Genomic DNA, 27,075 nt, shown 5'->3' with positions numbered 1-27,075 from the left:
AGTCCCAGTGCTCCTTTGCGAAAAAAAGCACGTGACTTCCGCCCCACTTTTTCCAACCCGTGCGTGTTGGCAGGGGCTTCTCCTGCGCTTTCCGTCCTCCATGTACCACATGGTGTTTTAAGCGCGCAACAGCTGAGCAAGAACTGGTAAGCGCGCAAATGCGTGCGCGTCCAACGGCCGTGCCAGCAACGGAAGCCATAAAGCTTCTGCGGCTTCAGCGTAGCCGATGGAGCGGAGAGTGACGGCGCCTCCACTTGGCTTGGCCGCTTTTGCAGCGAAAGGTACTGCACTTCTCTGGAGATGTACTAACCCTCCACGCGTAGGCTGCGCATGCTCATCGATATCATAACAGCACGACGGCGGCGGCCCCATAAGCGACGGCGCGAATTTCAATAAAAGCAGTCTATCTAGTACAGGCCAAACTACACGTACGCGTGCCGGCGCACGAAAGCTTGCGCCCACGCGCCTTGCGTTTGCCGCGCCTCGCGAGTAATGGTGGTTTGAACTAAAGTCTCTAGATATTTTTTTGAGAGAGCAGAACTCTAGGGACTTTAGTTTGAACCTACAAGACGCGTGCCAACGCGCGCCTATTTTGATCGCTATTTTCGGCTTGGTAGACATGGTTCGCATTTTTAGTGGCGCGAGCATCGAGTGACACTCCTGTTTCTTTCGCAGCAGTTCCGGTTCACCTCCTGAGACGACTAGGAATGATATGCAGATAAAAAATAGAAAAAAATTGTCCATTGCAAAATTAATTGGTTTCATTATAGATATGATATCAGAACATATATGTTTAGTTACAAGTTTAGTAACTGAAGTGCATGGAATAATTAGAATTAATTTGCTGAGACGACAGGGGACGAAATTCAAAATAAATATGAAAAAATATGAAAAATGGTGCAGTACAAAATTCACGTGTTTCTTTATAGATATGATATCAGAACATATGTTTAATTACAAGTTGAGTTACTGAAGTGTCTTTAAGAAGTAGAATTAATTAGCTGAGACTACTGAGCACGAAATTCAAAATAATTAAGAAAAAATAGCACAGTAGAAAATTCATAGGTTTCCTTGCATATATGATATCAGAGCGTAAGTTTAGTTACAAGTTGAGTTACTGAAGTGCCTCAAATAATTATAATTAATTAGAAATCACCGATTATCGCACACCAAAGCGCAGAACACCAACGCCGAGGTGCGAGTGCTACTAATCGACACCTAAGACAAAGATTAGGGTCACCTACCGTTTTTTGTGAGGAAGCCAGAGCACCGACACTTGTTTGGAGAAGATATCTGGGCTCGCGTCCTGCATCATCTGCGCATGCGCGAGGCGCGTAAGCGCGAGCTTTCGCGCGCCGCCTAGCGTACGTGTAGCTTGGCCTTAAGGGCTGCTCGTTTTATCCTCGCTCGCGCTGACATTATTACTCACTTCTTTAGTGTTGGCGCTACAGAGCATATCCTGCGGAGCTTTGCTCTGAGGCATCACCGCCACTTTTTCTACCCGATTCCTTAGAATGAGAACAGCACATTCTTTTGACGTTGCGTACTAAAAGAAGCCAGGAATGCCTTTTGCTTGTTTATATTGTAGTGAGGTGTGCTTACAACTGTACGAAAAATGCAGCCACGCTTCGCTGTTGTGCCGGCATCGCAACTACCTCTTCAACAAAACATTCACCGAGGTTTTGAGTGCTTTCCTGACAAGACGGGAAAACCAAGTCCCTGCAGCAAGGCGGATTTATTTCTACCGTTCCGCGTGGCAGCATTCGCTCCAATAACAAGCGTACAGCCTATGTTTGATTTCGTCGGCTTAACGGAGGAATTCGTTTCCATGAGGATTTTCAGACGTCTCAAGTGTACGGTCACATTTCATTCTCTGAGTATTCCCGACAAGCTATATTCCTTTCGATGCTGGCGTCTCGTGCTTGGAGCCTGCGCTGAGCGTTCAGCGGCTTCCAGCCCTCGCACGTACGTATTTGCTCTAGAATGAACCGGCGGCCATCCGGAAGACAGAAGCCAGACCGATGGCGAAAAGAGTAGGTGGCTCAAAAGAGACCGCGCGCATTTCTTTCGCCCACATATTGAGAAGTGGAAGTTGCACGGAGCATAAAGGAATACGAATGATTTTTCAAAATCGCTGTGGTACTTATAGCCCACGTTGTTTTCGAGTGTGGTCAGTGCCGTCCGCGTGGTGAAGCCTTCGTAAAGAACTCTGTCATGAGTCCTCTCTCACTCAGGGCATCCACAGCGCATTACAAAATGCAGCATATAAGTCTGGCATCTGAAGGGAATAGATGAAAGCATGAAATATATCTCTATTGCATCACTTAGACCAAGTGCCCGTATTCTGCGGCGCCATGGTGTGAGGCATCGGCAAGTCAGATCTAGATCTTGGTTCTAGAGGTAAACACTTTGATCAGGAGTCCTTAGGTGCCGACTTTGGCGACTGGAGTCTTCGGCAGGCGTCTTCAGATGCGACATTATGTTCTCTGTGACGTTTCAAGAACCAGAGCTTCAATGATAAATAATGGAAAAGACATGGAGGTTAATCCAGTGAGAGGCATCTAAGCGGGAAGATTGGAATTAAACGGGGCATTTTAATGCGAAGCATTCTTTTGCGAACTTCAGGCGTTTTTAATCTATCTATCTATCTATCTATCTATCTATCTATCTATCTATCTATCTATCTATCTATCTATCTATCTATCTATCTATCTATCTATCTATCTATCTATCTATCTATCTTATCTATCTATCTATCTATCTATCTATCTATCTATCTATCTATCTATCTATCTATCTATCTATCTATCTATCTTCTATCTAGCTATCTATCTATCTATCTATCTATCTATCTATCTATCTATCTATCTATCTATCTATCTATCTATCTATCATCTATCTATCTATCCATTATAATCTATCTATCTATCTATCTATCTATCATTGATAGATAGATAGATAGTATAGATAGTATAGATAGATAGTATATTGATATCATTTTTTTTGCATTTCATCTAATTTCATATTTCGCCTTAATTTATGAATTTCTCAAATATCATAATTAGGTGAAAGTGTAAATGAGAAAAGTGTAGAGCAACATGAGAAACTCCCGGTTCAGCTTTCTGTTGCTCAATGCGTGCTACATAAAAGTGTTTTTCGGGGGTGAAAGAAGAGCGCGAATGCACGCAAAATTGCCGCGCGACTGGCCGCTCGAGAATGCACTGCGTGTATTAGCGGGCCTCTTTCACCCTCGGAAAAACACTTTTATGTAGCACGTATTGAGCAACAGAAAACTGAACCGGGAATTTCTCATGTTGTACAATTTTCTCATTGGTACTTTTCAAATAATTATAGGATTTCAGAAGTTGATAAATAATTAACATTAAATATGTCATTAGGCGGAATGTAAAAATTAATCTGAGTATCTCCACGTGACTGCAAACAATATTACCTTGGTTCTGTCCACCTAGGTGGCATTTGCATATTTTAAAATCTTGGTGCATGATAGTTGGGACACCTTGTATATCAGAATCGGCATGGGGAGGCATGACAAGCATGAGAACAAACCATGAATGGCCTGCCATGAGATAAATGACATGACATTTGTCATGGCATGTATGGATGACATAAATGATATGAATGACATGATTCCGTCTTGGTCATTTCTTTAACTCAAAATATATCAGGGTATGAATGAAATGCATGCACGACCTGACATGGCTGACATGGCCTAAATATCAATATGAGTTACATTAATTTCATGGCATGTCATGTGCGTCATGACACGAATGACAAGAAGTACGAGTAAATGTCATGTTATGACATCAGTGCCATCACATGCTTGTCATGACATGTATGTCATGGCATAAATTGTGTGAATGACATGATGCAGTCGTGGGCGTTTCTTTAACTCAATATATATCTGAATATGAATGACAGAATATGCGTGCATGACCTCCCATGATTGACAAGATATAAATTTTATCACATGAATGACAGCGTGTCATGACATCAATACCATCAATTTCATGACATTACATTAATGACAACATATGCATTAGCATATCACTCCATGTCATTGCTGTCATGTCATGCACGCGTGTCTCCACACATGTCCTGATACATATTTAGTTAAAGAAATCACCACGACGCCATAACAACGTGTAATTTATGTGATTCATGACAATCACGTCATGACATGCCTGTCATGTCATTGATGTGATGTATATCAAGTCATTTCATTCATGTTATGAAAATTCTGATATATGACTTGTTTGAAGATGGAGCTGACATGAATGAAAATCATGTAATCATGTTAATGACGTAAATGAAATTACTATAAATGATTGAATGACATGACATGAATTATTTTACTGGACATATTGTGTATACGTGTCATGACATGCATGTGGGACAATAATGACATGTCATGGCATGAATGCCATGTTCTTTATATCTAGCCATGACATGATTCCCAAAAATGTCATGAAATGCATGTACAAGAAGCAGACAAAAATCACAGCATATCCATGTAGTGAATGATGATGAGTGGGCGAAGCACCGGGGGATCATTCGGATAACCGTGAATCCCCCGTATATGTATATACAGGGTGTTTCAGCGAACACTTTGCAAAATTTATTTAAAGTTGCCTGTGGCAGATAGCCCAATTATAGTTAATGAGCTGGTCTACTCGAAGAGGCGGATATTACTTGCACAAGAAATTGAAATGCATTATCGAATAATTCACATAAATTCACTAATTAAGTTCTTAACTAATTACCTGATGGCCCATATTGCAATTTACAAATTGTAGCTGTGGAGTTCGCAAGGCGGATCCACTTAGAATTAATTCTCAGGATGACGCCAGTTTCGAGATAATAATTCCCGAACTTTGCGGAGAAATGCATTGGCGTTGGTCAGGTGCTCCGCAACCACTGGGAACTGAGGGCCATGGGTTAATTGTCGGAGTCATGAGGGAGGTAGTGGCCGAATACTGCACCAGGGAGGCCAATTCCTGTTCTGGTGACCAAGGCGGCGGTCAGACCTGCTACGCGGCAGAGGGTGCTGAGAATCTCTGAGTCAAGACAGGCCGACAATGGAAACTGAACCTAGCAACGTTCAACACGCGCACCCTCTCGAGTGAGGCTAGCTTAGCAGGACTATTTGAAGAATTATCAGGCATTTCCTGTGATATTATTGGCCTTAGTGAGGTTAGAAGAACTGGTGAGGCGTACACAGCGCTGACTAACGGCCACGTCCTCTGCTACAGAGGTCTTCCAGATAAGAAAGAATCCGGGGTAGGATTTCTAGTGCATAACAACATAGCGGGCAACATTGATGAATTCTACAGCATTAATGAGAGGGTAGCAGTCGTCGTAATAAAGCTGAATAGGAGGTACAAAATGAAGGTAGTAAAAGCCTATGCCCCAACCTCTAGTCACGATGATGAAGAAATAGAACAGTTTTATGAAGATGTTGAACTAGCAATGAGAAAGGTGCAAACTCAGTATACTTTAGTCATGGGCGAATTCAATACAAAAGTGGGGAAAAAGCAGGTTGGTGAGCAAGCAATTGGCAACTACGGCATCGATTCTAGGAATGCAAGAAGAGAGATGTTAGTAGTATTCGCGGAAAGGAATAGGCTCCGAATAATGAATACCTTCTTCAGGAAGCGCAGCAACAGGAAGTGGACCTGGAAAAGCCCTAATGGAGAAACAAGGAATGAAATAGATTTCATATTGTCTGCTGATCCAATCATAGTGCAGGATGTAGAAGTGTTAGGTAAGGTTATGTGCAGTGACCATAGGTTAGTGAGGTCTAGGATTTCTCTCAATTTGAAGAGAGAGAGAGAGAGAGTGAAATTAGTCAAGAGGAAACAGGCCAACCTAGAGGCAGTAAGGGTAAAAGCAGACCAATTCAGGATGGTGCTTGCAAACAAATATGCAGCTTTAGAAAAGGAAGATAAAGACAACATAGAGGTAATGAATGAAACCGTAACTATAGGTTGATCTCAGAAGCAGCAATTGAAGTGGGAGGAAGGGCACCAAAGCAACCAGTAGGTAAGCTCTCCCAAGAAACAAGGGACCTAATAAAGAAACGACAGAAGATGAAAATGTCCAACTCAAGAGATCAGATAGAATTCGCTGAACTGTCAAAACTAATCAACAAGAAAAATGTAAGGGATATTCGAAATTATAACGCGGGAAAAATGGAGGAAGCCGTAAAATATGGACGCAGCATTAAATCTGTAAGAAGAAAGCTTGGCATAGGACAAGGCAAGATGTATGCACTGAAAGATAAGCATGGTAATATCATCAGCAATTTCGATGACATAGTAAAAGCAGTGGAAGAATTCTATACTGACCTGTACAGTGCCCAAAACAGCCAAGCTACTTTCATTCGAAATAGTGATAAATCGAATACAGAGGCTCCTTCTATAACTAACGATGAAGTTAGAAGGGCCTTGAAAGACATGACCAAGAGAAAAGCTGCTGAAGAAGATGGAATAACAGTAGATTTAATCAAAGATGGAGGAGATATCATGCTTGAAAAGCTTACGGCCTTTATACGCAATGCCTCACAAGTTCAAGGGTACCAGAGAGCTGGAAGAATGCCAACATTATACTAATCCATAAAAAGGGAGACGTTAAAGAATTGAAGAATTATAGACCCATTAGCTTGCTTTCAGTATTGTATAAAATATTCACCAAGATAATTTCTAATAGAATCAGGGCAACACTTAACTTCAGCCAACCAAGAGAACAGGCTGGCTTCAGGAAGGGATATTCTACGATGGATCATATCCATGTCCTCAATCAGGTAATCGAGAAATCTGCGGCATACAATCAACCTCTCTATATGGCTTTTATAGATTATGAAAAGGCATTTGATTCAGTAGAGATACCAGCAGTTATAGAGGCATTGCGTAATCAAGGAGTACAAGAAGCATACGTGAATATCTTAGCAAACATCTACAAGGATTCCACAGCTACCTTGGTTCTCCACAAGAAAAGTAGAAAGTTACCTATCAAGAAAGGGGTCAGGCAAGGAGACACAATATCTCCAATGCTATTCACTGCATGCCTAGAGGAAGTATTCAAGCTCTTAGACTGGGAAAGCTTACGAGTGAGGATCAACGGTGAATATCTCAGCAACCTCCGATTTGCTGATGACATTGTCCTATTCAGCAACAATGGAGACGAATTACAGCAAATAATTGAGGACCTTAACCGAGAAAGTGCAAGAGTGGGGTTGAAGATTAATATGCAGAAGACAAAGATAATGTTCAATAGCCTGGCAAGGGAACAAGAATTCAGGATCGCCAGTCAGCCTCTAGAGTCTGTAAAATAGTACGTTTATCTAGGTCAATTACTCACAGGGTACCCTGATCACGAGAAAGAAATTTACAGAAGAATAAAATTGGGTTGGAGTGCATACGGCAGGCATTGCCAAATCCTAACTGGGAGCTTACCACTGTCGTTGAAAAGCAAAGTGTACAATTATTGCATTCTACCGGTGCTAACATATGGGGCAGAAACTTGGAGGTTAACAAAGAAGCTCGAGAACAAGTTAAGGACCACACAAAGAGCGATGGAACGAAAAATCTTAGGACTAACGTTAAGAGACAGGAAGAGAGCGGTGTGGATCAGAGAACAAACGGGGATAGCCGATATTCTAGTTGACATTAAGCTGAAGAAATGGAGCTGGGCAGGCCATGTAATGCGTAGGATGGATAACCGGTGTACCATTAGGGTTACAGAATGGATACCAAGAGAAGGGAAGCGCAGTCGAGGTCGGCAGAAAATCAGATGGGATGATGAAGTTAGGAAATTTGCAGGCGCAGGTTGGAATACGCTAGCACAAGACAGGGGTAATTGGAGATCGCAGGGAGAGGCCTTCGTCCTGCAGTGGACATAAAATAGGCTGCTGCTGCTGCTGCTGATGATGATGATGATGCATTGGCGTTCCAGTTAATTTTGTCCTTCAATGCATAAGGCGACATTTTGTTAAGAAACTAACTGGAACGCCAATCCATTTCTCCGCAAAGTTCGGAAATTATTATCTCGAAACTGGTGTCATCCCGAGAATTCATTCCAAGTGGATCCGCCTTGCGAACTCCACGGCTTCAATTTGTAAATTGCAATATGGTTCACCAGGTAAATAATTAGGAACTTAATTAGTGAATTTTTGTTAACTATTCGATAATGCATGTCAATTTCTTGTGCAAGTAATGTCTGCCTCTTCGAGTAGACCAGCTCATTAACTCGAATTGTGCTATCTGCTAGAGGCAAGCTTTAAGAATTTTTGAAAGTGTTCGCTGAAACACGCCAAGAGAGGAACGGGAGACGTTCCTCAAGAACAGCAGGACAACCTGTTCTAGCAAAACAGAACGCAGACACGTCTTCTTCGTCGTCAGCCAAAACCCACTGACTCACTAGACGGCGTCCGTTAATTCCCCCATCGCCGTTGTCATCTGCCTAGAGCACACGCGTCATTTGTTGTACGCAAACGTGATATAAGGGAGGATTTCATCCCAATTTTTATGTTAGACATCCACGTACATTGAAAGCATGTCTTCAATCGTTTTGTTTAGGCGCTCTGTCAGTCTGTTTGTGGATGGTAGGCGGTCGTCTTCTGATGAGCCGTTCCACTTAGCAGTAAGACATGATCTAAAAGTGCAGCCATGAATGTGGTTACTCTGTCGGTAATTACGACGCTTGGGGCTCCGTGTCGCCACACAACATTTTCAATGAAAAAGCGCGCCACCTCGGCTGCTGTGCCTTTCTGGATGGTCTTTGTTTCGGCGTAACGTGTCAATTAGTCGGTTGCGACGAGAACAAAGCGATTTCCTGCAGTGGAAGTAGGAAGTGGGCCCAAGATATCCATTCCAATTTGATCAAATGGAGTTCGAGGAACCTGGACAGGTTGCAGGAGGCCGGCTGGTTTCGTCGGAGGTGACTTGCGCCTCTGGCAGTCAAGGCAAGTGCGAACGTGATGTTTCACGGCTGTGGTAAGCCTCGGCCAGTAGTAGCTTTGCCGCACTCTGCTCAATGTTCGCGTGTAGCCTTAGTGACCAAAAGTAATCTCGTTGTGAAAGGCTTGAAGTACTTCCGAACGAAGAGCTGCAGGAATGACAAGCAGGTAGGGGGACACGGTAGAAGAAAAGTTGCTTTTGTAGAGGACTTTGGCCCGTAAACAAAACGACGACAGTCCTCTTGCGAAAACTCTAGGTGCTTTCGCAGACCTTCCCTCTAAGTAGTTGATGAGTGCAAGCAACTCAGGGTCGTACCGTTGTTGTTGAGTGATGGCGGCTGTGTCCAGAACATGAAGAAATGCTGTATCTTCTTCTTCGAGTGGAGAAGCCGACTCCATCGGCGATCGAGACAGGCAGACAACATCCGTATGTCACTTCCCCGACTTGTACATGACCGTCATGTCAAACTCTTGCAGCCTTAGGCTCCAACGTGCCAATCGTCCAGACGTATCTTTAAGGTTCGTCAACCAACACAGTGAATGGTGGTCGCTAAGAACTTTAAAAGGGCGGCCGTAGAAATATGGGCAAAATTTCATAACCGCCCATACAACGGCGAGGCATTCTTTCTCAGTTGTGGAATAATTAGCCTCTGCGCGTGAGAGTGTTCTGCTTACGTAGGTAATCACTCTTTCCGTGTCCTCCTGCCGTTGCACAAGAACAGCTCCCAAGCCAACATTGCTGGCATCCGTGTGGAGCAATGTAGGAGCGGTCTCATCAAAGTGGGCAAGCACTGGAGGTGTCTGGAGACATTGCCGCAAGACGTTAAATGCAACTTGCTCTTCATCGCCCCATACAAAAGCAGCGTCGTCTCTCGTGAGGCTAGTTAACGGTGACGCAATGCGAGCAAAGTCTTCAATAAACCGCCGGTAATTGGCGCAGAGGCCGAGGATTCACCGGACAGCCTTTTGTCGGATGGTGCCGGAAACTGTGCGACAGCATTAATTTTTGCAGGATCCGGGCGGACACCGGCGTGGCTGACGACGTTACCAAGAAACTGTAGTTCCGCAAAGCCAAAGTGGCACTTCTCCGGCTTCAGGGTGAGGCCGGCGGATCTTATGGACTGCATAACTGCTTCAAGCCGTTGGAGGTGTTCTTCAAACGCTGCGGAAAAAACGATGACGTCGTCGAGGTACACTAAGCAGATTTTCCACTTCAGACCGGAAAGCACAGTATACATGAGGCGTTGGAACGTAGCAGGGCAGAGCACAAGCCGAAAGGCAAAACCTTAAATTCGTATAGGCCGTCTGGCGTCACAAAAGCAGTTTTTTCATGGTCTCTAGGGTCTACCTGAATTTGCCAATATCCGCTCTTTAAGTCCATTGAAGAAAAGTAACGTGCGTGTCGAAGCCTGTCGAGGGAATTGTCGATACGGGGAAGCGGGTACACGACTTTTTTCGTCACCTGATTTAGTTTTCGGTAGTCCACAGAGAAACGCAAGCTGCCGTCTTTTTCTTGACTAAAACTACAGGGGATGCCCAGGGACTCGTTGATGGTTGGATCACGTCGTCCTCAAGCATGTTTGTCACCTATTGTTGTATGACTTCACGTTCTCTGGGAGCCACACGATAAGGATTTTGGTGAATTGCTCTCGCCATATCCTCTGTAATGATACGGTGCTTTGTTAGAGGCGTCCGACCGACCCTTGAAATCGACGCAAAGCAGTCGACAAACTGGGCCAATAGCGTAAGAAGCTGTTCTCGTTCGTGCTGCGGCAAAACAGTGCTGACGTCAAGTACAGGAGCTGGGTCTTGTGTAGGCGCTTCTTCGAGCAGTGAACAGCAGCCGCGAACATCCGCAATACCGTCAAAATAAGCCAAAGCCGTGCCTTTTGGAAGGTGCCGTCTCTCTGAGCTAAAATTAGTTAGCAATAGGTTCGTGCGCCCGTCGGTGACATTTACAATTCCTCGTGCGACCGAGATACCGTAACAGAATGGTTATTTGGTCGGCAACTCCTTCGCAATGAAATGGGACGCCACAGGCCACCGAAACAAGAATACATGACCGAGGTGGGATTGCGACGTCATCTTCTGTTAGACGAAAGGAATTATGCTGCGGCGATAAGCAATGGACTAAACTAGGGCTCTTATAAAACGTCACCATGCGGTCTAGAATGCTAATTACGGCGCCATATTCCTTTAGGAAATATATTCGAATAATCAAATCTTTACAACACGCAGGAAGAACGATGAAAGCGGCCACGAAAGAAGAATCTCCAATATTAAGTCTTGCAATACATCTTCCAGCAGGCATCGGTAATTGGCCGCCTGCCGTCCTTATGTGAGGTCCCGTCCATGGCGTCTTTACTTTCCTCAGGCAGAGGGCGAGTTCCTGACTTATAGAGAAGTCAGCACCAGTGTCGACTAACGCTGTCACTGGCTGCCCATCCACGAAAACATCAAGGTCGGCGCTCACAATTTCTTCGGGGTCGGTGGTTATCGGCTTCTCGGCGTTTTGCAGCTGGCGAGTTGGGGGCTTTTTATTCTCTTGCGGCAGGCCTGCAACCTTACTCCCAGAGGTCGCCGCCTTCAGTTTCCCCGGCGGGGGCTGGGCGACCTTCGGCCTTGAAGGTTAGCAAACGTACGTCCAGCAGGCATCTGGCGTGGAGAAGTTGGAGAACGCTGCCGACGGCCGAAATCAGTCCGATCTTTGGGCACAGATTCGTCATTCGGGTGCGCTAGGGAAGGTCCCTGAAAAGCAGCATCCTCGCGGCGTAGCAAGGAGTCGCCATATGCACGTCGCCATCAGACCACGAACGAAGAGGTCGAAAAGATGTGTCGCGATGCCAGCAATGGCGCGAAATATGGCCGGCACCCCCACAGTTAAAACAGAGAGGGCTGTTATCGGCGGTGCGCCATGCGTCGGATCGCCGAAATTTTGGTCGTCTCGTAGGGTCGTTTTGCGGCGTGGTCCAAGGCGCGGCGAATGACGGCTGGCGGTACGACTGCATCGGCATCACGGTTGCGCGCCTCCATGCCTTCTCTGGCGGCGGCGACCAAGGAGCGGCTCTCGGGAACTGGTTGTACGGGGGTGTGGTTGGTGTAACGGTTGGGAAACATCGGACAGCGTCGGCGTAACTCATGGGACGCTGGTGGTCGGGAAGATCGGCTGCCGGTAACGCCTGCCTGATTTCGTCGCGTACCACTTCGGCGATTGATGCGACGGGGCTATCCAGTGTCGCTGTCAGGATCCGGTGAACTTCTTCTCTGACGACCTCCATGATTTATTCACGCAAGGGGCTCTGATACATAGAAGTCAATGCGGCGGCATTGATTGTGGTGCTGGTGGACAGTCGATCGTACTACCTGCGCCGTTTATGAAGGGCCCGCTCAATAGCCGTAGCCTTTTTGACAAAATAAGCGACGGTGACTGGTGGATTCCGCACAAGCCCCGCGAACAACTGCTCTTTTACACCTCGCATGAGGTAGCGTAACTTCCTATCCTCGGTCATGTTCGGGTCGGTTCTACGAAAGAGGCCGGCCATGCCTTCGGCGAACATTGTGACCGACTGATTGGGTTGTTGCACCCGAAGCTCCATCAATTGCTGGGCGCGGTCGGGTCGGTCGGCACTTACAAACGTATCGGTGATTTTCTGCCGAAAGTCGTGCCATGTCGATAGGCTAGCTTCGCGGTTCTCGTACCAAGCACGGCCACTGTCGTCAAGCGCGAAATAGACGTGATAGAGCTTTTGCTGCTCAGTCCACTGGTTAATCTGGCCGACACTCTCGTACTTGTCAAGCCAGTCTTCAATGTCTTCGAAGGCTGCACCGCGATAGCGATCGGGAACCAGCGGATGAAGAACAGTTACCTGTTGTTGACTGGGAGACCGGCTACATTGGGGTGCTGGCGGTGGGCTGGTTTCGGCCATTGCCAGATGTGTGGAGCTCCTGAAAAGATGTGGTTGAAGAGAGGAGAATGCCGGGGCGATGCCTAGCTGTCGACGACTGAAGCGATGCACGGGGGTCGTAATTGGTGACAATGCGTCCGGGCTAGATGAACGACTCACAGAAGGAGCCCGGAGCATCAGGCGTGGTCAATATACCCCGCACCTCCACTAGAGCACGGCACGGGCTCGGGCTTACCCAAAAGCCCGGGCCCGGCCCGGCCCGTGGGCCGGGCCGGGCCGGGTAGAGGAGTCTTTTCACGGGCTCGGGCACGGCGTGTGTTTTTGACCCGGGCCCGGGCCGGGCTCGGGTTTTTTGACGTGGGCCCGGGCCGGGATCGGGCTTTCTGCGAGTTATTCTCGGGCTTCTCAACTCTGAAAAACATGTATTTTTCGGTCTCGGGCCGGGTTCGGGCCGGTTTCGAGTCGGGCTCGGGCCGGGCTCGGGCTTAAGGTAAAGGGGTGGCGGGCCGGGCGGGTAACGTAGATTGTTTCCGGGCCCGGGCCGGGCCCGGGTCTTGCCATAAAAGTTTTGATCGGGCTCGGGCGGGCCGCCCAATGTAAAAACGGGCCCGGGCCGCAAAAACCGGCCCGTGCAGTGCTCTAACCTTCACCACTCTCGCGGTACAACGCCAAGAGAGGAACGGGAGACGTTCTTGAAGAACAGCAGGACAACCTTGCTTGCTTGCTTGATCCTCATCCGTGGCACTTACCCACTACAGGGGATTGGCCAAGAAGCCGGCGGTTAAAGGTAAAAGGGAAGGGGGAGACGGAAAAAAAACTAGATGAAAAAGTAAATCAGGGTGAATCAGGGCGTTTATGATAATTTGGAAAGAGATTTACAGGGCAGAGACAGAATTATAATCATTGTAATTGTATATAAACAGCAAACATTTTTGGTGGTATTAGAATAATTTCGAAACAACAATTAGCGATTTAATGAGTTATCCAGTTCCAGCAAAACAGAACGCAGACACGTCTTTTTCGTCGTCAGCCAAAACCCACAGACCCACTAGACGGAGTCCGTTAATTCCCCTATCGTCGTTGTCGTCTGCCTAGAGCACACGCGTCAATATATATATATAATATATATATATATATATATATATATATATTTACTGAACATGTGTATAGTATATACAGCGCTCATATAGCCCTTGTGCACCGCAGCGCCCCTAGCGGTCTCCATGCAAACCAGAGCTACGGACGGACAACACACGATGAGTGACAAGGCTCGGCCCTAAGGTGCTTCGCCCCTAATTCATGACATACATGCATGCATGCACGGCATGAAATTACCATGGCAAGAACTTATGCTGACCCAGTGGACCAAGTTGTCTACAAACTTGGGCTGATGGTGCTCGAGATGGTCATTGCATCATCAATCCAGCTTCGTAATCCGACTCTCGCCTCCATTTATGGCGTGCCATGTGCGATTGGGCCAGGTGGCACGCGTAAGGAGACCCCGGCATGTCCGCAGCAGAACACCAGGTGGTGGTTCCGTCCGTTCTAATAGCGATTGAAAAGCAAGTTTCCACGAGCTTCGATTTCTGAGAGCTGGACAGCAACGCGCCGCCTCCTCGTTGCTCCCAAAGCTCGTGCCGGACTTCGACGGCCCTTCTCGTCGTTACCAGGCCTCTTAATCGAACATCGAGGCGTGCTCTTTCCTGGTGCACGTAGTGTCCGAGTACGACAACGCTGCACTGAATTCCACTATGGCAATGCCATCACGCCTCGGCCAAGGCGAGGACTGCACCACGCTCACGTCCCAATAGCTATAAAAGGGCACGGGCTTCAGGTTGTGCTACAGTACCACTGCCAAGTCACCGGTTTGTGTCCTACAAGTGACACAACGTGCTGCCGTCCGGTAGCATTTAGTTTCTTCATTTCTTACCCATCTCGCACCTCCATGCCACTCGTCCGCATCAATTCGATCGTTCGTAGAAATTATGCACTCGCCGTTACCGTCGTCGTCGCCTTGTTGCTGTGGTCACACACAATCTCGCGCTGTTTCCTACTTCACTTTACAAACTTCACTACAAGCACACAAATGCAGGATTTACACATATTGCTCAACCTTATAACGCTTTGCAGAACCTCAAACAATGCTGCATCGTCAGCTGCCTATAAAATGCTTCGCATAACGTCTATTCCCACAGTGCGTGGAATCTGTACAATTTTTTTACAGCGAAGATGTTTACGCGGACCCTGTGCCGTCGTTGTCGGAGTTCGCTGAAAAGGGGCCACGTTACCTAGTAGAAGAGGAGAGGAAAAATAGAGCTCAACAGGGGAAAAGGGGTTAGAGTGACCCTTTCCCCCTCTGAGAATGCTGTGAGAGGGTGTAGATGAAAAGGGGAACGGGGAGGGGGGGTTGACGTAAGCCGCGCCGTCCAATACTCGCGTTGGAGATGGAGAACGTGAGGCGCGCCAACCAATGGTGGTGTAGGAAAAAAAGTGGGTCAACGGAGGAGTGGGGTGTGAGAGGAGTTCGCGTTAGCGTTGGATGTATACGTATACGGAACTTTGGTCAAGGACTCTTGCCTGGCAACGTCGTAGAAAAAAAAAAGCGGGAGGAACGCGCCAGGAACGTGATAGCCCGTGGACGCCGACGCGTCCTACCCCCCGCAACACGCTAGGAACGCCATCGGCCATGGACACCGACGCGTCCCATGCTCCGCAAGTAGTGCCGTTCGGGCCAGACAAGCGGCCGCTAATGCAGTTTCGCTGTTTGACCATCTTCACGGAGTTGAAGGCGCGGTGATTTTTCTTCTTGAGGGGCCACAAGAAGGTAACAGGAAAAAACAAAGGTATCTGAAGTATTTGTTAGTTTCGTAGGCACGTTATATGCACATTGCTGATCAAACAGGAATAAGCGATGTTATACTTGTGATTAAGAATAAAACTAGTAAAAGCGTAACAGGGCCGGTTGTCTAACGCGTGTATGAGATAAACTGTAATCTGCTGTTGAGTAACAAAAGCGTGCCTAGGCAAAGGAAGTGCGCTCGAGGGAAACAGAGAATTTGACAAAATCAGATATGAAAGATTAACAGAAAGATTAGGATTTTGGCCAAAGTGAACGTGAGATTCGCTACTCTCTAGGAAGAGAATACTTGCGAAGAATTGTGAAATTCTGAAATAAGATAATGATGATGGCAATGTTCATAATGGCTGCTCGCGGAGCACAATTTTTCGAGCGAGACTTCGAGCGATTGGAGAGAACGTACAAGAAGACTGCTGCTCTTGCAGCCCTTCGTACTCAGAATTTTTGATTTAATTTAATTTATTCATAATATTTTAATATTCTATTATGTAAATTTTCCTATTTTTATTGTGAATTGGAAATGTTGGTGGCATGTACAATACATGCCGCCAGCTTCTCAAGAACGTTACGATGTTTAATGATTGAAGCATGGTGACTAGGAAAGGGAAACCTTTCAGCTATTTAACAGTTTACAACCAGGTACGAAGCTGTCACTCGAAATTAAAATAAAATAACTTTTTCTTTGTGTAGTCTTGCAAAACTACGTGAACACTCTTTTTTTGTAATTATGTTTCTGTTTTTGTTTAAGGTGACTATGGGACAAGTGTTTGTGAAATTCGTCTCAACAATAGAAAACGTCTTCCAACAGTGTACGTGTCGGACTATGAGGTGCGTGATATATAATACATTTTTGCTGGCTGTTTCTGTCTCAGCACAGGAGGCATATAAGAATACGAAATGACACAAAAAGTTAATAATAATAATAAAAGCGCGTTATTTTACGACAGAGAAGTCGTCGGCTCTTGCATGTCTAGATTATCTATGCTTTTTGTCTTGTGAGAAGTTTGTCTTGTTTCCTGGCCGTTTTACATTATTCATTGCATTGCATCATTCACGGCAGAATCATCGTTGCGTCATCCTTCCCTCCCCCCTCCCCCACACACAAAAAAAGAAAGGAGAGAGACTAAATCCTAGTCTTAAGATGTTAGCTGATGTGCCATACTCTTTCTTGTGGCTAATTGTGCCCGCATTTTCCCCGTGCTCTGTTAAACTTTTAAATATATCAAGTGCAGTCTCGTAAATTTGAGAAAATGCAGTGCATTTATGCCTCTTACGAACATTTCGCATAAGCAGGAGTCGCCGCCATAGGCTACGAGCAGTTTAAGACGTATAGCCTCTTACCATTAGCTCTTAGCCGTCTCGGTGATCTGGCAAGTAAACCGTGCTGCTAGCTGCCCACGTCGAACGGTGATGGCAGGAGAGTGAGAGTGCAGTGGGGGCTGGGTAAAGTTGCAGCTATTGCTTCCAGCTTTGCGGGATGACATTGTGGAAGCTTACTCACCTTGTAAGCATCGTGTCTATCTATAATGGAGTCGAAGCAGGTGTACAAGTCGTTCAGCAGCGTAACCACCTGTGTGAGAAAAGAAGAGGAAATTACACACATTCCCAATTTGGTCAACTACCGAAGTAGACAGTTTCCTGCCCTTCTCGTCTTCGTGAGCAAGCTTTCACGCACCGGACCAATGTTTAAACGCGCGCACCTGCTGTGTTTGGATGTCCTCGTTCCACGTGCACAAAACAAAGCGCTCTGCACCGCGCTTGACTAACTTCACGACCGTCCGAAGGGGACGATTGCGAATGTTTGTTTCCCATCCTCAGGCAACAATAGATCTCACACATGCCGGGCAATTTCGGACTTGACTCCTTTGGCAATTTATTGAGCTTCACTGCATTACACTTGAGTAACTTAATGTGCAGAATCTTCAAAAACGTATATTTCAAAATGCTTGTTGAACGTCAACAAGTTCAGCTTAGCAATATTGGCAGGCTACTTCCTTCTAATAGCATACGCATTACGGCACTTAGTCGGAAATTAGTGCGGCGTGATCGCAATGTTTTGGTCCCGACCAAAAACACCGCTATAACGCCGCACTGATTGCCTACTAAGTGCCGTAATGCGTATGCTATTAGAAGGAAGTAAAGTCTCGATGTTGCTGAATGAAACATGTTAAAACTCCGCTTATCCTTTGAAATATCTATATTTTAAAATGCTGCCCATTGAGTTACCATGGTGTATTGCGGTGAAGGACGCCAGATTGGCAAAGAGGCAATATCCTAAATTCCTTGGCCATGGCCCTAATACTTGTCACTGCACACCGATCACGAAAACAAGGCTGGTGTTCCCCACTGTTGTATGAATTTGCTTTCTCATTCCTTTACCCCTAAAACCAGCTCTGACTCGCACAGCTTCCGCATATACGAGTACATTGCCAGTATTAAAGGCGTGCCATCGTTCAAAGAATGTGTTACCAGTTGCGCCTTTACACAATTTACGTGCTTCCGCGTACGCTTGAAGCGCGCGAACCTGAGTCATCCACTGATGTTAACGTGGGACATTAATTCTGTGTGTCCCAGCTAACGTTAGCTAAGCTGTTACAAGAAAATAGGAATTACTAGGAAAATTAATAGGAAGAAATAGGAATAGAAGAAAATAGGACCGAATACCAGAGGTATCAAAATGGTGTCGTGCAGTGTATTTTTTAAACGTTTTTGTTTTCTTGTTGTAACAGTTGGCCTGACGTTAGCTGGGACACCCTATATATATATGTAGCTTCTTTTTGCCTTGTTATATTTTTGTACAAATGTTTGTGTTGTAGAATCTTTTACCACCCTCTCCCTAACGCCTACTCACCCTCTGAGGCAACTTTATCAAATAAATAAATAAATAAATAAATAAATAAATAAATAAATAAGTAAATAAATAAATAAATCAAACCAATTAAAGTTACGTGGTGCCAGCCGGTGTCAACGCCAGTTGCTGTAGAACTACTAGTCTTTTGGAAGCGTCGGGACTGTATGAAAGAATCTAGTCGTTCTCACTTCCCTTTCTAGTTATTGTCCAGGCAGCTTCTTTTCACATCTCCTTTTGCTTTTTTCCTCATATTTTCTACCCCTTCTTCTAATGCAGAGTAGCCAGCAGGATGGCTACTCCGGTTAACCTTGCGGTCTTTCATCTTTCATTTCTCTCTATCTCTCTCCTAGAAGCTGACATGCATGATACTTCTGCTTTACAGACTCGTTTGCTAAGAACTCATCTACGCTTGGCCGTGTTGTCCTTCATCTGGGTCTCTCGGGAGGACTTACTCGGGTATTCTAGAACGGTGCTCAAATAAAAATTCCACCTCGACTCAATGATGATGATGATAAGATTTCTTGGCAGCCCGTTTGAAACGGGACGGGGATAAATAGTCCTCTAGACTGCTTGATTTATTGACGTTTTAGTACATTTATCGCTATCTAACCTTTTGCCTATCTGATCTGAATCTTAACTTTCGTATTTAAAGCACCTATCACTATACTGTGACCCTCACCTACTCGTGCAGTGACTCCGTTTCTATCAAATCTCTTCCCTTCTTTTCCCTAATCGTCTCTTATCCAAACTGCTTACCAGTTGATCTTTTCATCTTCTGTCAATCCCAATGCTTCCTTAAAGTGGGCCCTCCTTACCGGTTTCGGTGGGTCTTGGCATTTCATTGCGATGTCCCGAGTCGTTCCCGGGCTTTCTTTGCAGCCCACACATGCCTCATCCTGTGATGCATATTTGCTCCGGTATCTTCGTAAAACGTTTTCTTGGGCGAGGTGGTTCATGCCAGAGAAGGAAAAATGAGCGCGAGACGACAACAGTCGAGCGCCAGTCCGGTGTTCTTGTCTCGCCCTGGCTTCTCTTGCGCGATATTTTTTTCTTCTCAGCGAGTTTTTTGTCCTCAGGCACGAAGCTCGGGCCGCAAATAGCAAGACACTCCCCTTTGCGTTATCATAGAGAGTTTCCCTCCTGACTTCTTTCTTTCTATTTTTCCTAATCTACATGGTCTTCTTTGTTTCCATCCTTTGAATACGATGTACCGCCTCTGTTTTCTGACTCATGATTGTCTATTTACTCTTTGTTTTTTCTTAACTGCAAATAGAGGACAGCGATATAGTCACTCTAAAATGGTGACGGCTACTCCTTTTCGCACAGCAGATACAACCACACACACACACGCACACACATGTGGTCCCCCATTGCGGCGTGCCTCATAATCAGGGCGTGGTTTTGTTGGCGCGTAAAACCACATTATTTATATTTTTGCCTGTGACCAAAAGTACACAGTACGCAGTCCTATACTCAATTACCCTGTACTTGGTTGCCAACTTTTAGATGCGAAGCACCATATACGCCCGGCTGTCGGCGTCTCCTGTCGTCGTCATCGTAGTCACCGTAAGCAACCAGCTCGTGCTCGCGCTCGACACGAGCTCGTGCCACTGCTCCCGCTTTCGTTGTCGTCGTCGTCTTCCACAGCTGGCTGCGTTGCCGCTCATCATTCCAGCGTAGAATTTCACTTCTCTTCTGTCGTCGTAATGGGGAGGCCGCGTTTACGGGGTTATGAGCCATTGCTTATGGCAGCATGAGCCCATTAGCGGTGGTTCACTGCATGCTTCGCACCTCCCCAGGTTTCACGTTAGTGGAGCTGCATTTCGCTCAATGCAAGCGCTGTTTACGTTTAGGCTCCCTACTCAATGGGTCATTCGACACTTACGCATTCTTGTGACAGCGAACCTGTTTAAGCCAGCCGTAATTTGTGGTTCATATCAAGAAACTAGAAGAAATAAAAGAAAATAAACTTTCTTGTCGAGGCGGGACTCGAGCCCGGGTACCCCGGGTCCTGAGGCGAGCGTTGTAACCACTAGGCTATACAGCCAGACTTACAGAACATGCATTTACGCGAACCATATGATTGCGTTCGAGAGTCGTCGTCTTCGTCCACAGCTGGCGCGTTCGCACTATAGTGCTCTGCGAGGTGAAGAGGTTTAGTTTTGTGCGCTATGTGAGCGAGAGAGAGAGTGAGAGAGAGAGAGAGAGACGCATTCACGGAGCTGGTCTGCAACATGGCATTGTCGGCATTGCAACACGGTGTCGGTGTTGCTAAAGTTCCTTATCTAGGGACTTTAGGTGTTGCAAGCTGCGCTGTGCAACGCGCAGTGACGGCCATAAGTCCGAGACGCGCGAAAAGAAATTATCATCATCATCAGTAATAAGATGAAAAGTTCGCGCGCACTTCCGGAAAATGCTGGGCTACGATCGCCCAGGTTCGCTGTTTCAAGCGTTGCGCGGCCGAGTGCAAGGTTAAGCGTTTTTTTTTACCTTTTACTGCATTGCGTGTCACAATTTTGAGGTTCATATATTTGTGAACTTTAGACGGCCATTGATTTCTACCCATGCTCTTTTTGCTTAGTCTTTCTGCAAAACTAGTCTTGCTCTGCGCTTTTCTGACTTAAGAGAAGCCCAACGCATGTCACCTTGCACTGCCTCATTTGTGGTTTTACCGTAGACCCCCGAGAGTCAGTCGCCTTACCGTGCTCTGGTTAATCTACAAACCCCGACAAAATTTCTGATTTATAGCGTTTCATTATTGCTGATTTCCGCTTCCCTCTAATATTTAGGTTATCTTGGTAGACGATTCAGCAGGTCTTTCCTTCGTTTATGTATACATCTAGGTATTTATATTGCTTGACAATGGGTATGACTTCCTATTGAATTCATGTCAAGGCATTACTCGTATCTTATCATTAAAGAACGCAATTACCGTTACTCTCTGCGCTAAACTTACGGCCCAGATTCGTCGCGGCACTTATATTCGCAATGTCTCTGTAAATCCCTTGCATTGTCTGCTAGTAGCACTGTGTCGTCCGCATGCATCAGCCCAGGGACATTCCGGTGCACCTTTTCTCTATTACGGATGCAGAGAAAGTGGATGGCAGCGCCATCCATCGACAGAACTGGTCACGGTACTTCATCGAAACCCCACGGCAATTCTTGAGAATGTAGCCTTTTCTTCGGCCGAGGGGTGTCGCTGTGCTCGACTGGTCCGCATAACATCTGCCCAGCTGTCGGTTTAGGCTCCCCTGACCTCGAAAATCAGGGGAAAAGTAAATATGGCCGCAATAGAGATTAGGAAGAGGCGATTGTAGGTTTGGTGCCAGAAATGTACAGTAACCACAAACAACGGAGGCGTACAAAAACAAAGTTCCCAATAGCGGTTCCGAATGTTTGGTGCTGGGAATTCTTTGTGTGTGTGCGTGTGCATTTTTTGAAGATAGGTAGGACATCAGGCAAAATAATAACGAGCTTGGTGGCGCAACCCACCGCCCCCTTTCGAAGAGGACGCTCATAGCATCCATCCAGCATGCATCCATCCGGAGTGGACAAAGTATTTCGAGTCTAGGATCGTTTGGGAATACGGGGGTTAGCCTTCGGTGATATCATTCGGTCCACTTCAGGGGCTACTGGATATTACGTTCATAGAAATACTGGGTGTCCGAAAAATAACTGTTCAGTGAGAAAACAAAAAGAAAAAAAGAAAGTTGGGAAGCGATGCAACCTCTGGTTGACTTCAATCAGACAATGTCTTCCTAAGCGAGTTGTGGGTGAGAATAGGGCGTAGTCAATGCCCACTTCACTCTATCGCATCACCCTTGGCGTGAGGGGAGTATAGGTGGAATGTCGGATAGTTTAAATGTTTCTCCTACACTATTCTTCGGAATCTACATGATGCAGGAGCTACAGAATTCAATTACCACGCACACTGCACAGATAGATCCATCAACCTTCCACCGAGTGCTTAACGATGTCCAGCGTCGTGCGCAGACATAAATACCATGAAGTAGGTGGTAGATATTTTCAGCATCTCCTGTAATCACTGCACTGCCGTAAGTAAAACTTCAAATTTTAAAGCCAGAATTTCTATTACACAGTTAATTTTTCAACACCGGCCAGTGCTTTCAAAAGAATCAGTACAGTAGGGGAATAGAAGTATGGGGAATAAACTAAGGAAATAGTACGTCATGTGAGGCAACAAGTTAGTTGCATTAAAAGTGGCAGGATAAATGATGCTGCCCGTAAATATTTAACGAACTGAAATGATTATTTCCTTAGTTAACGTAATTATTTAACAAAGTTAAATAAAAAAAAACATTGAGGATAATGCCCGACACTTTTGACACTGCCACCACCTGAGAGGAACAGGAGCTCGCGAGGCAGTTTGGGGAGAGCCTTCTCAAAGTCTTTGATGGCCTTCGGACAACCTTACGATGACTTGAAGGATCTCCTTGAAATCTTTATTAACAGCTACAGATTGTGTCTAAGAAAATTCTTGCCAGCCTTTAAGATCTAGATAGCTCTTAGCTGACGCTGTATTGTTGTACGACACCTGAGAATGATTTAGAATGATCTATATATCTTGGTAAATTGACATTCATCACGCGGTAAACGACACGCGTATATATATATATATATATATATATATATATATATATATATATATATATATATATATATATATATATATGTGTGTGTGTGTGTGTGTGTGTGTGTGTGTGTGTGTGTGTGTGTGTGTGTGTGTGTGTGTGTGTGTGTGTGTGTGTGTGTGTGTGTGTGTGTGTGTGTGTGTGTGTGTGTGTGTGTGTGTGTGTGTGTGTGTGTGTGTGTGTGTGTGTGTGTGTGTGTGTGTGTGTGTGTGTGTGTGTGTGTGTGTGTGTGTGTGTGTGTGTGTGTGTGTGTGTGTGTGTGTGTGTGTGTGTGTGTGTGTGTGTGTGTGTGTGTGTGTGTGTGTGTGTGTGTGTGTGTGTGTGTGTGTGTGTGTGTGTGTGTGTGTGTGTGTGTGTGTGTGTGTGTGTGTGTGTGTGTGTGTGTGTGTGTGTGTGTGTGTGTGTGTGTGTGTGTGTGTGTGTGTGTGTGTGTGTGTGTGTGTGTGTGTGTGTGTGTGTGTGTGTGTGTGTGTGTGTGTGTGTGTGTGTGTGTGTGTGTGTGTGTGTGTGTGTGTGTGTGTGTGTGTGTGTGTGTGTGTGTGTGTGTGTGTGATGCTGACGCTCTGAAGTGCTGACGCTCTGCCAGCACGCTTCGCCTGACGCTCACCTGCATCGGGGAGCTGTCAGCGGAGAGGGACGTGAATCCGACAATATCGCTGAAGAAAATCGTGACAGACTCGAATGCCTCTGGCTGCACGTGTGAACCCTTCTTGAGTTCGTCGGCCACGTACCTGCACGAACACCAAAGAATAATCGTAAAACGTGTAAATTGGGCGGGCATATTATGCTAACAAATTCTGGACATTTGAAACCTTGCCTTTGTTGTAACCAGTGTTAATTTTATTCAGAACGCACTGACGAATCGGGACGTTGCGCGCAGAATAACGAGAGTAGACCTCTCGAACTATTCTTTTTCTCCAGTATTTATAACAACAGTAAAAAGAATAAAGAACAAAACGCAGAAGAAAACCCATATAATAAAGTTATGTTAAATGTTTACAGAAGTAAACATTTAATAAATAAATAACCTAACTAACTAAATAAATAAAAAGTAATTGTTACGGGAAATATATTTTGCGTCTGCATTTTTGAATTTTTGTGACATTTGTGAAATATTTGTGACAGCTCGAATTAAACTTTCACCATTTACAGAGTTTGCGCTCCTCTTTTCAAATTTGCTTGTAGTTTTTATGGCGATAGCAATTATATGGGCACTTCAAGCAGATTTCTGCCGTCGTCTTCGCCGTCGCCGTCGGCGTGAGATTCCGTATAAATTCCAAGGGCGATAAAATCGTCGCCGCGCGCCGTATGTACGAGTGAAAGCGCACGTGGGACGCGCGCTATCACGGAGAGCGAATGCACGGCGGAAAGCAAACGCGACTTCCGTGGCGCGAAACGCCGTGGTGCTATGGGAGGGAGGGAGGGAGGATGGGGGGGGGGGGGGCGACGCTTTGCTGCGGCGCCAAATACGTATCTTTGCAACCGGGCGCAAGGGGAACTGGCGACGCAATCTCCCACGCGAAAGGAGCAAAGCGGGAAGGAAGCGCGGAAGGGAGGGGGGGGGGGGGGGGCTAGGCGGCTTTTACTCTGCCAACAAATGCGTTCATGTACTTTGCGCTTTGCGCTTGGTTCTTTATTATGTTTGCGCCGGTACGGGTTGCCGGTGTTGTCGCGCGCGCCGTATCTTGCAGGAGGAACGCGGTTGGCGTTTACTCTTGCGTGGTTTGGTGCATCGGCTCCGTCAATTACTGACGAAAGCCACGGTCAATTTTGTGCAACACCATCAATTTTGCTTCCATCGGACTCCCAAAGCTGCCCGGCACCCGAGGACACCAATGTCATCCAGGTGGGCCCATTTTTGGAAAACTTAGAGCGATTTTCCGTTCCGGCCTCGCGTTGCCGACGCTGAGCCTAACGGCTACGTCGGCGCGCGGGTGAGAACGGACCCATCAGCTTGCAAGATGGATCTCTCTGCTCAACGCGGTTACGATCCCGACGCCATGGCGTGGGCGACGATCCCGGTCCCCGAGGGGCAGCAATCTGCGGCTGCGGACCCCATCCGCAACGAACTCGTTGGCATGGTTGAGCGCCGCTCCCAGCGCAAAGTTATGAAGATGGCTCCATCGGCCCCGCCCGCCGGCAAGGCACCTTCAACTCAGACAGGATCCGCCACGCGTGCGGCACAAGGATCCAGCGCGAAGCGCAGCAAGCCTACTACGACATGGAAGCCTAAGCCTCTGCCTCGACCACACCCAGAAGACTTTGTCGTCCTCATCAAGCCTCGTGAGCCAGTGGCGCTACGAGACGTCTTTCAACGTGGCGCGCTCGGCGCCTCCTTCGCCACTCTTGTCGGAGTACAAAAGACGGCGACGCTCAACCTGCTTCTCTCGCCGGAGCAGAATCTTATCGTCGTAAGCACGCGGGAGGCCAAGATGGCGGACCTGCTGCTCGGCGACTTCGAGCTACAAACTGACAAAGGCAAGATGGCCGCCCACGGCCACCTGAAGCAACATGGCTAGGACGTCTGCTACGGTGTGGTCACGGTCACCAACCACGAGACGACCGACACCCTACGCCAGGCTCTGCAGTGGCGCGCAGGCGAACTCTTGGATATACGAAAATTCGGCACATCGAACAAGGCTCGACTCACCTTTGATGGCAGAGTCAAGCCTCGCTACATTCATTACAACTCGGAAATCACCTTCGTTCAACCCTATTACCGGACTATTCCGGCCTGCGGACTGTGCGGCACCGTTGGACACCGGGCTGATTCGTGTCGCAACCCAGCCAATGCAAAGTGCGGCCTGTGAGGACAGCAGGCATAGCTAGTGGAGGGGATGCGGACCCCTCACGAGTGCAACCCAAAGTGCGCGGTCTGTGGAGGAAGCCACGCCACGAACTCGCGCGAATGTACAGCCAAGTACAGACAACCCAAGATGACCACCCCTCAGCAGAGCGGCCTCCCCAAGTCGGGGAAGAAGACTCGTCATCATGCGGCGTTCTCGCGCGGCGGATCACGCCACGTCGACGTCACAACGCAGCAGGCGCCACCACGTGGAGGTGACGTCAAGGGCCAAGCGGCGCAGCAACCGCCACCACACGACGGCAAGGGGAACCGCGGCCAGCATCAACAGCAGCGAAAGGATGCGGGAGCCGGTGCCTGGGCGAACGCATTGAAATATGGCAAACAGGTGAGCGGTCCCGGTGGGGCAGCCAGAGCACTGCACGGGATCGGGCTAACCCGAAAGCCCGGGCCGGGTAGCGCAGTTTTTTCACGGGCTCGGGCTTTCTGCGAGTTATTCTCGGGCTTCTCAACTCTGAAAAACATGTATTTTTCGGTCTCGGGCCGGGTTCGGGCCGGTTTCGAGCCGGGCTTGGGCCGAGCTCGGGCTTAAGGTAAAGGGGTGGCGGGCCGGGCAGGGCGGGTAACGTAGATTATTTCCGGCCCCGGACGGGCCCGGGTCTCGCCATAAAAGTTTTGATCGGGCTCGGGCGGGCCGCCCAATGTAAAAACGGGCCCGGGCCGGGCCCGGGCCGCAAAAATCGGCCCGTGCAGTGCTCTAGGGCAGCCTCCCCTTTCTAATCCCCCCCTCCCTCTCCTACTCTTATTGCTGAGGAGAGCCGTAAGCACACGGAGCTGCTCCGCGCTAAAATTGCGAGCCTTGAGGCTCAACTCTCCAACCCACCGTCTGCTCTTACCTCCCCCTCCGGCTCCAATGCGGAGTCCATGGATTGTGAGATTACGCTGCCGAAGCCGTCGGGCCATGATTCTTTTGAGACTATGGAGGCGCGCGTCAGCGCAAAAATGGAGCTCTTGATCAGCACCGAGATGGCCC

General features: G+C 47.2%; 1 protein-coding gene across 1 annotated transcript in view; it reads right to left on the bottom strand.

The window, feature by feature from the left end:
- Window positions 1-27,075, bottom strand: part of LOC119455386 (atrial natriuretic peptide receptor 1) — a 177,511-nt gene that overhangs the window by 23,469 nt on the left and 126,967 nt on the right. Inside the window, exons 14-15 of the mRNA XM_049668976.1 lie at window positions 23,847-23,970; window positions 17,238-17,306 (exon numbers count right to left, since the gene is read on the bottom strand). Of these exons, the coding sequence (XP_049524933.1) occupies window positions 17,238-17,306; window positions 23,847-23,970 (193 nt within the window). The remainder of the gene's footprint in view (window positions 1-17,237; window positions 17,307-23,846; window positions 23,971-27,075) is intronic.

This window comes from Dermacentor silvarum, chromosome 6, assembly GCF_013339745.2.
Source record: "Dermacentor silvarum isolate Dsil-2018 chromosome 6, BIME_Dsil_1.4, whole genome shotgun sequence".
Lineage (NCBI taxonomy): Eukaryota > Metazoa > Arthropoda > Arachnida > Ixodida > Ixodidae > Dermacentor > Dermacentor silvarum.
This window is presented reverse-complemented; position numbering and strand designations above follow the sequence as displayed.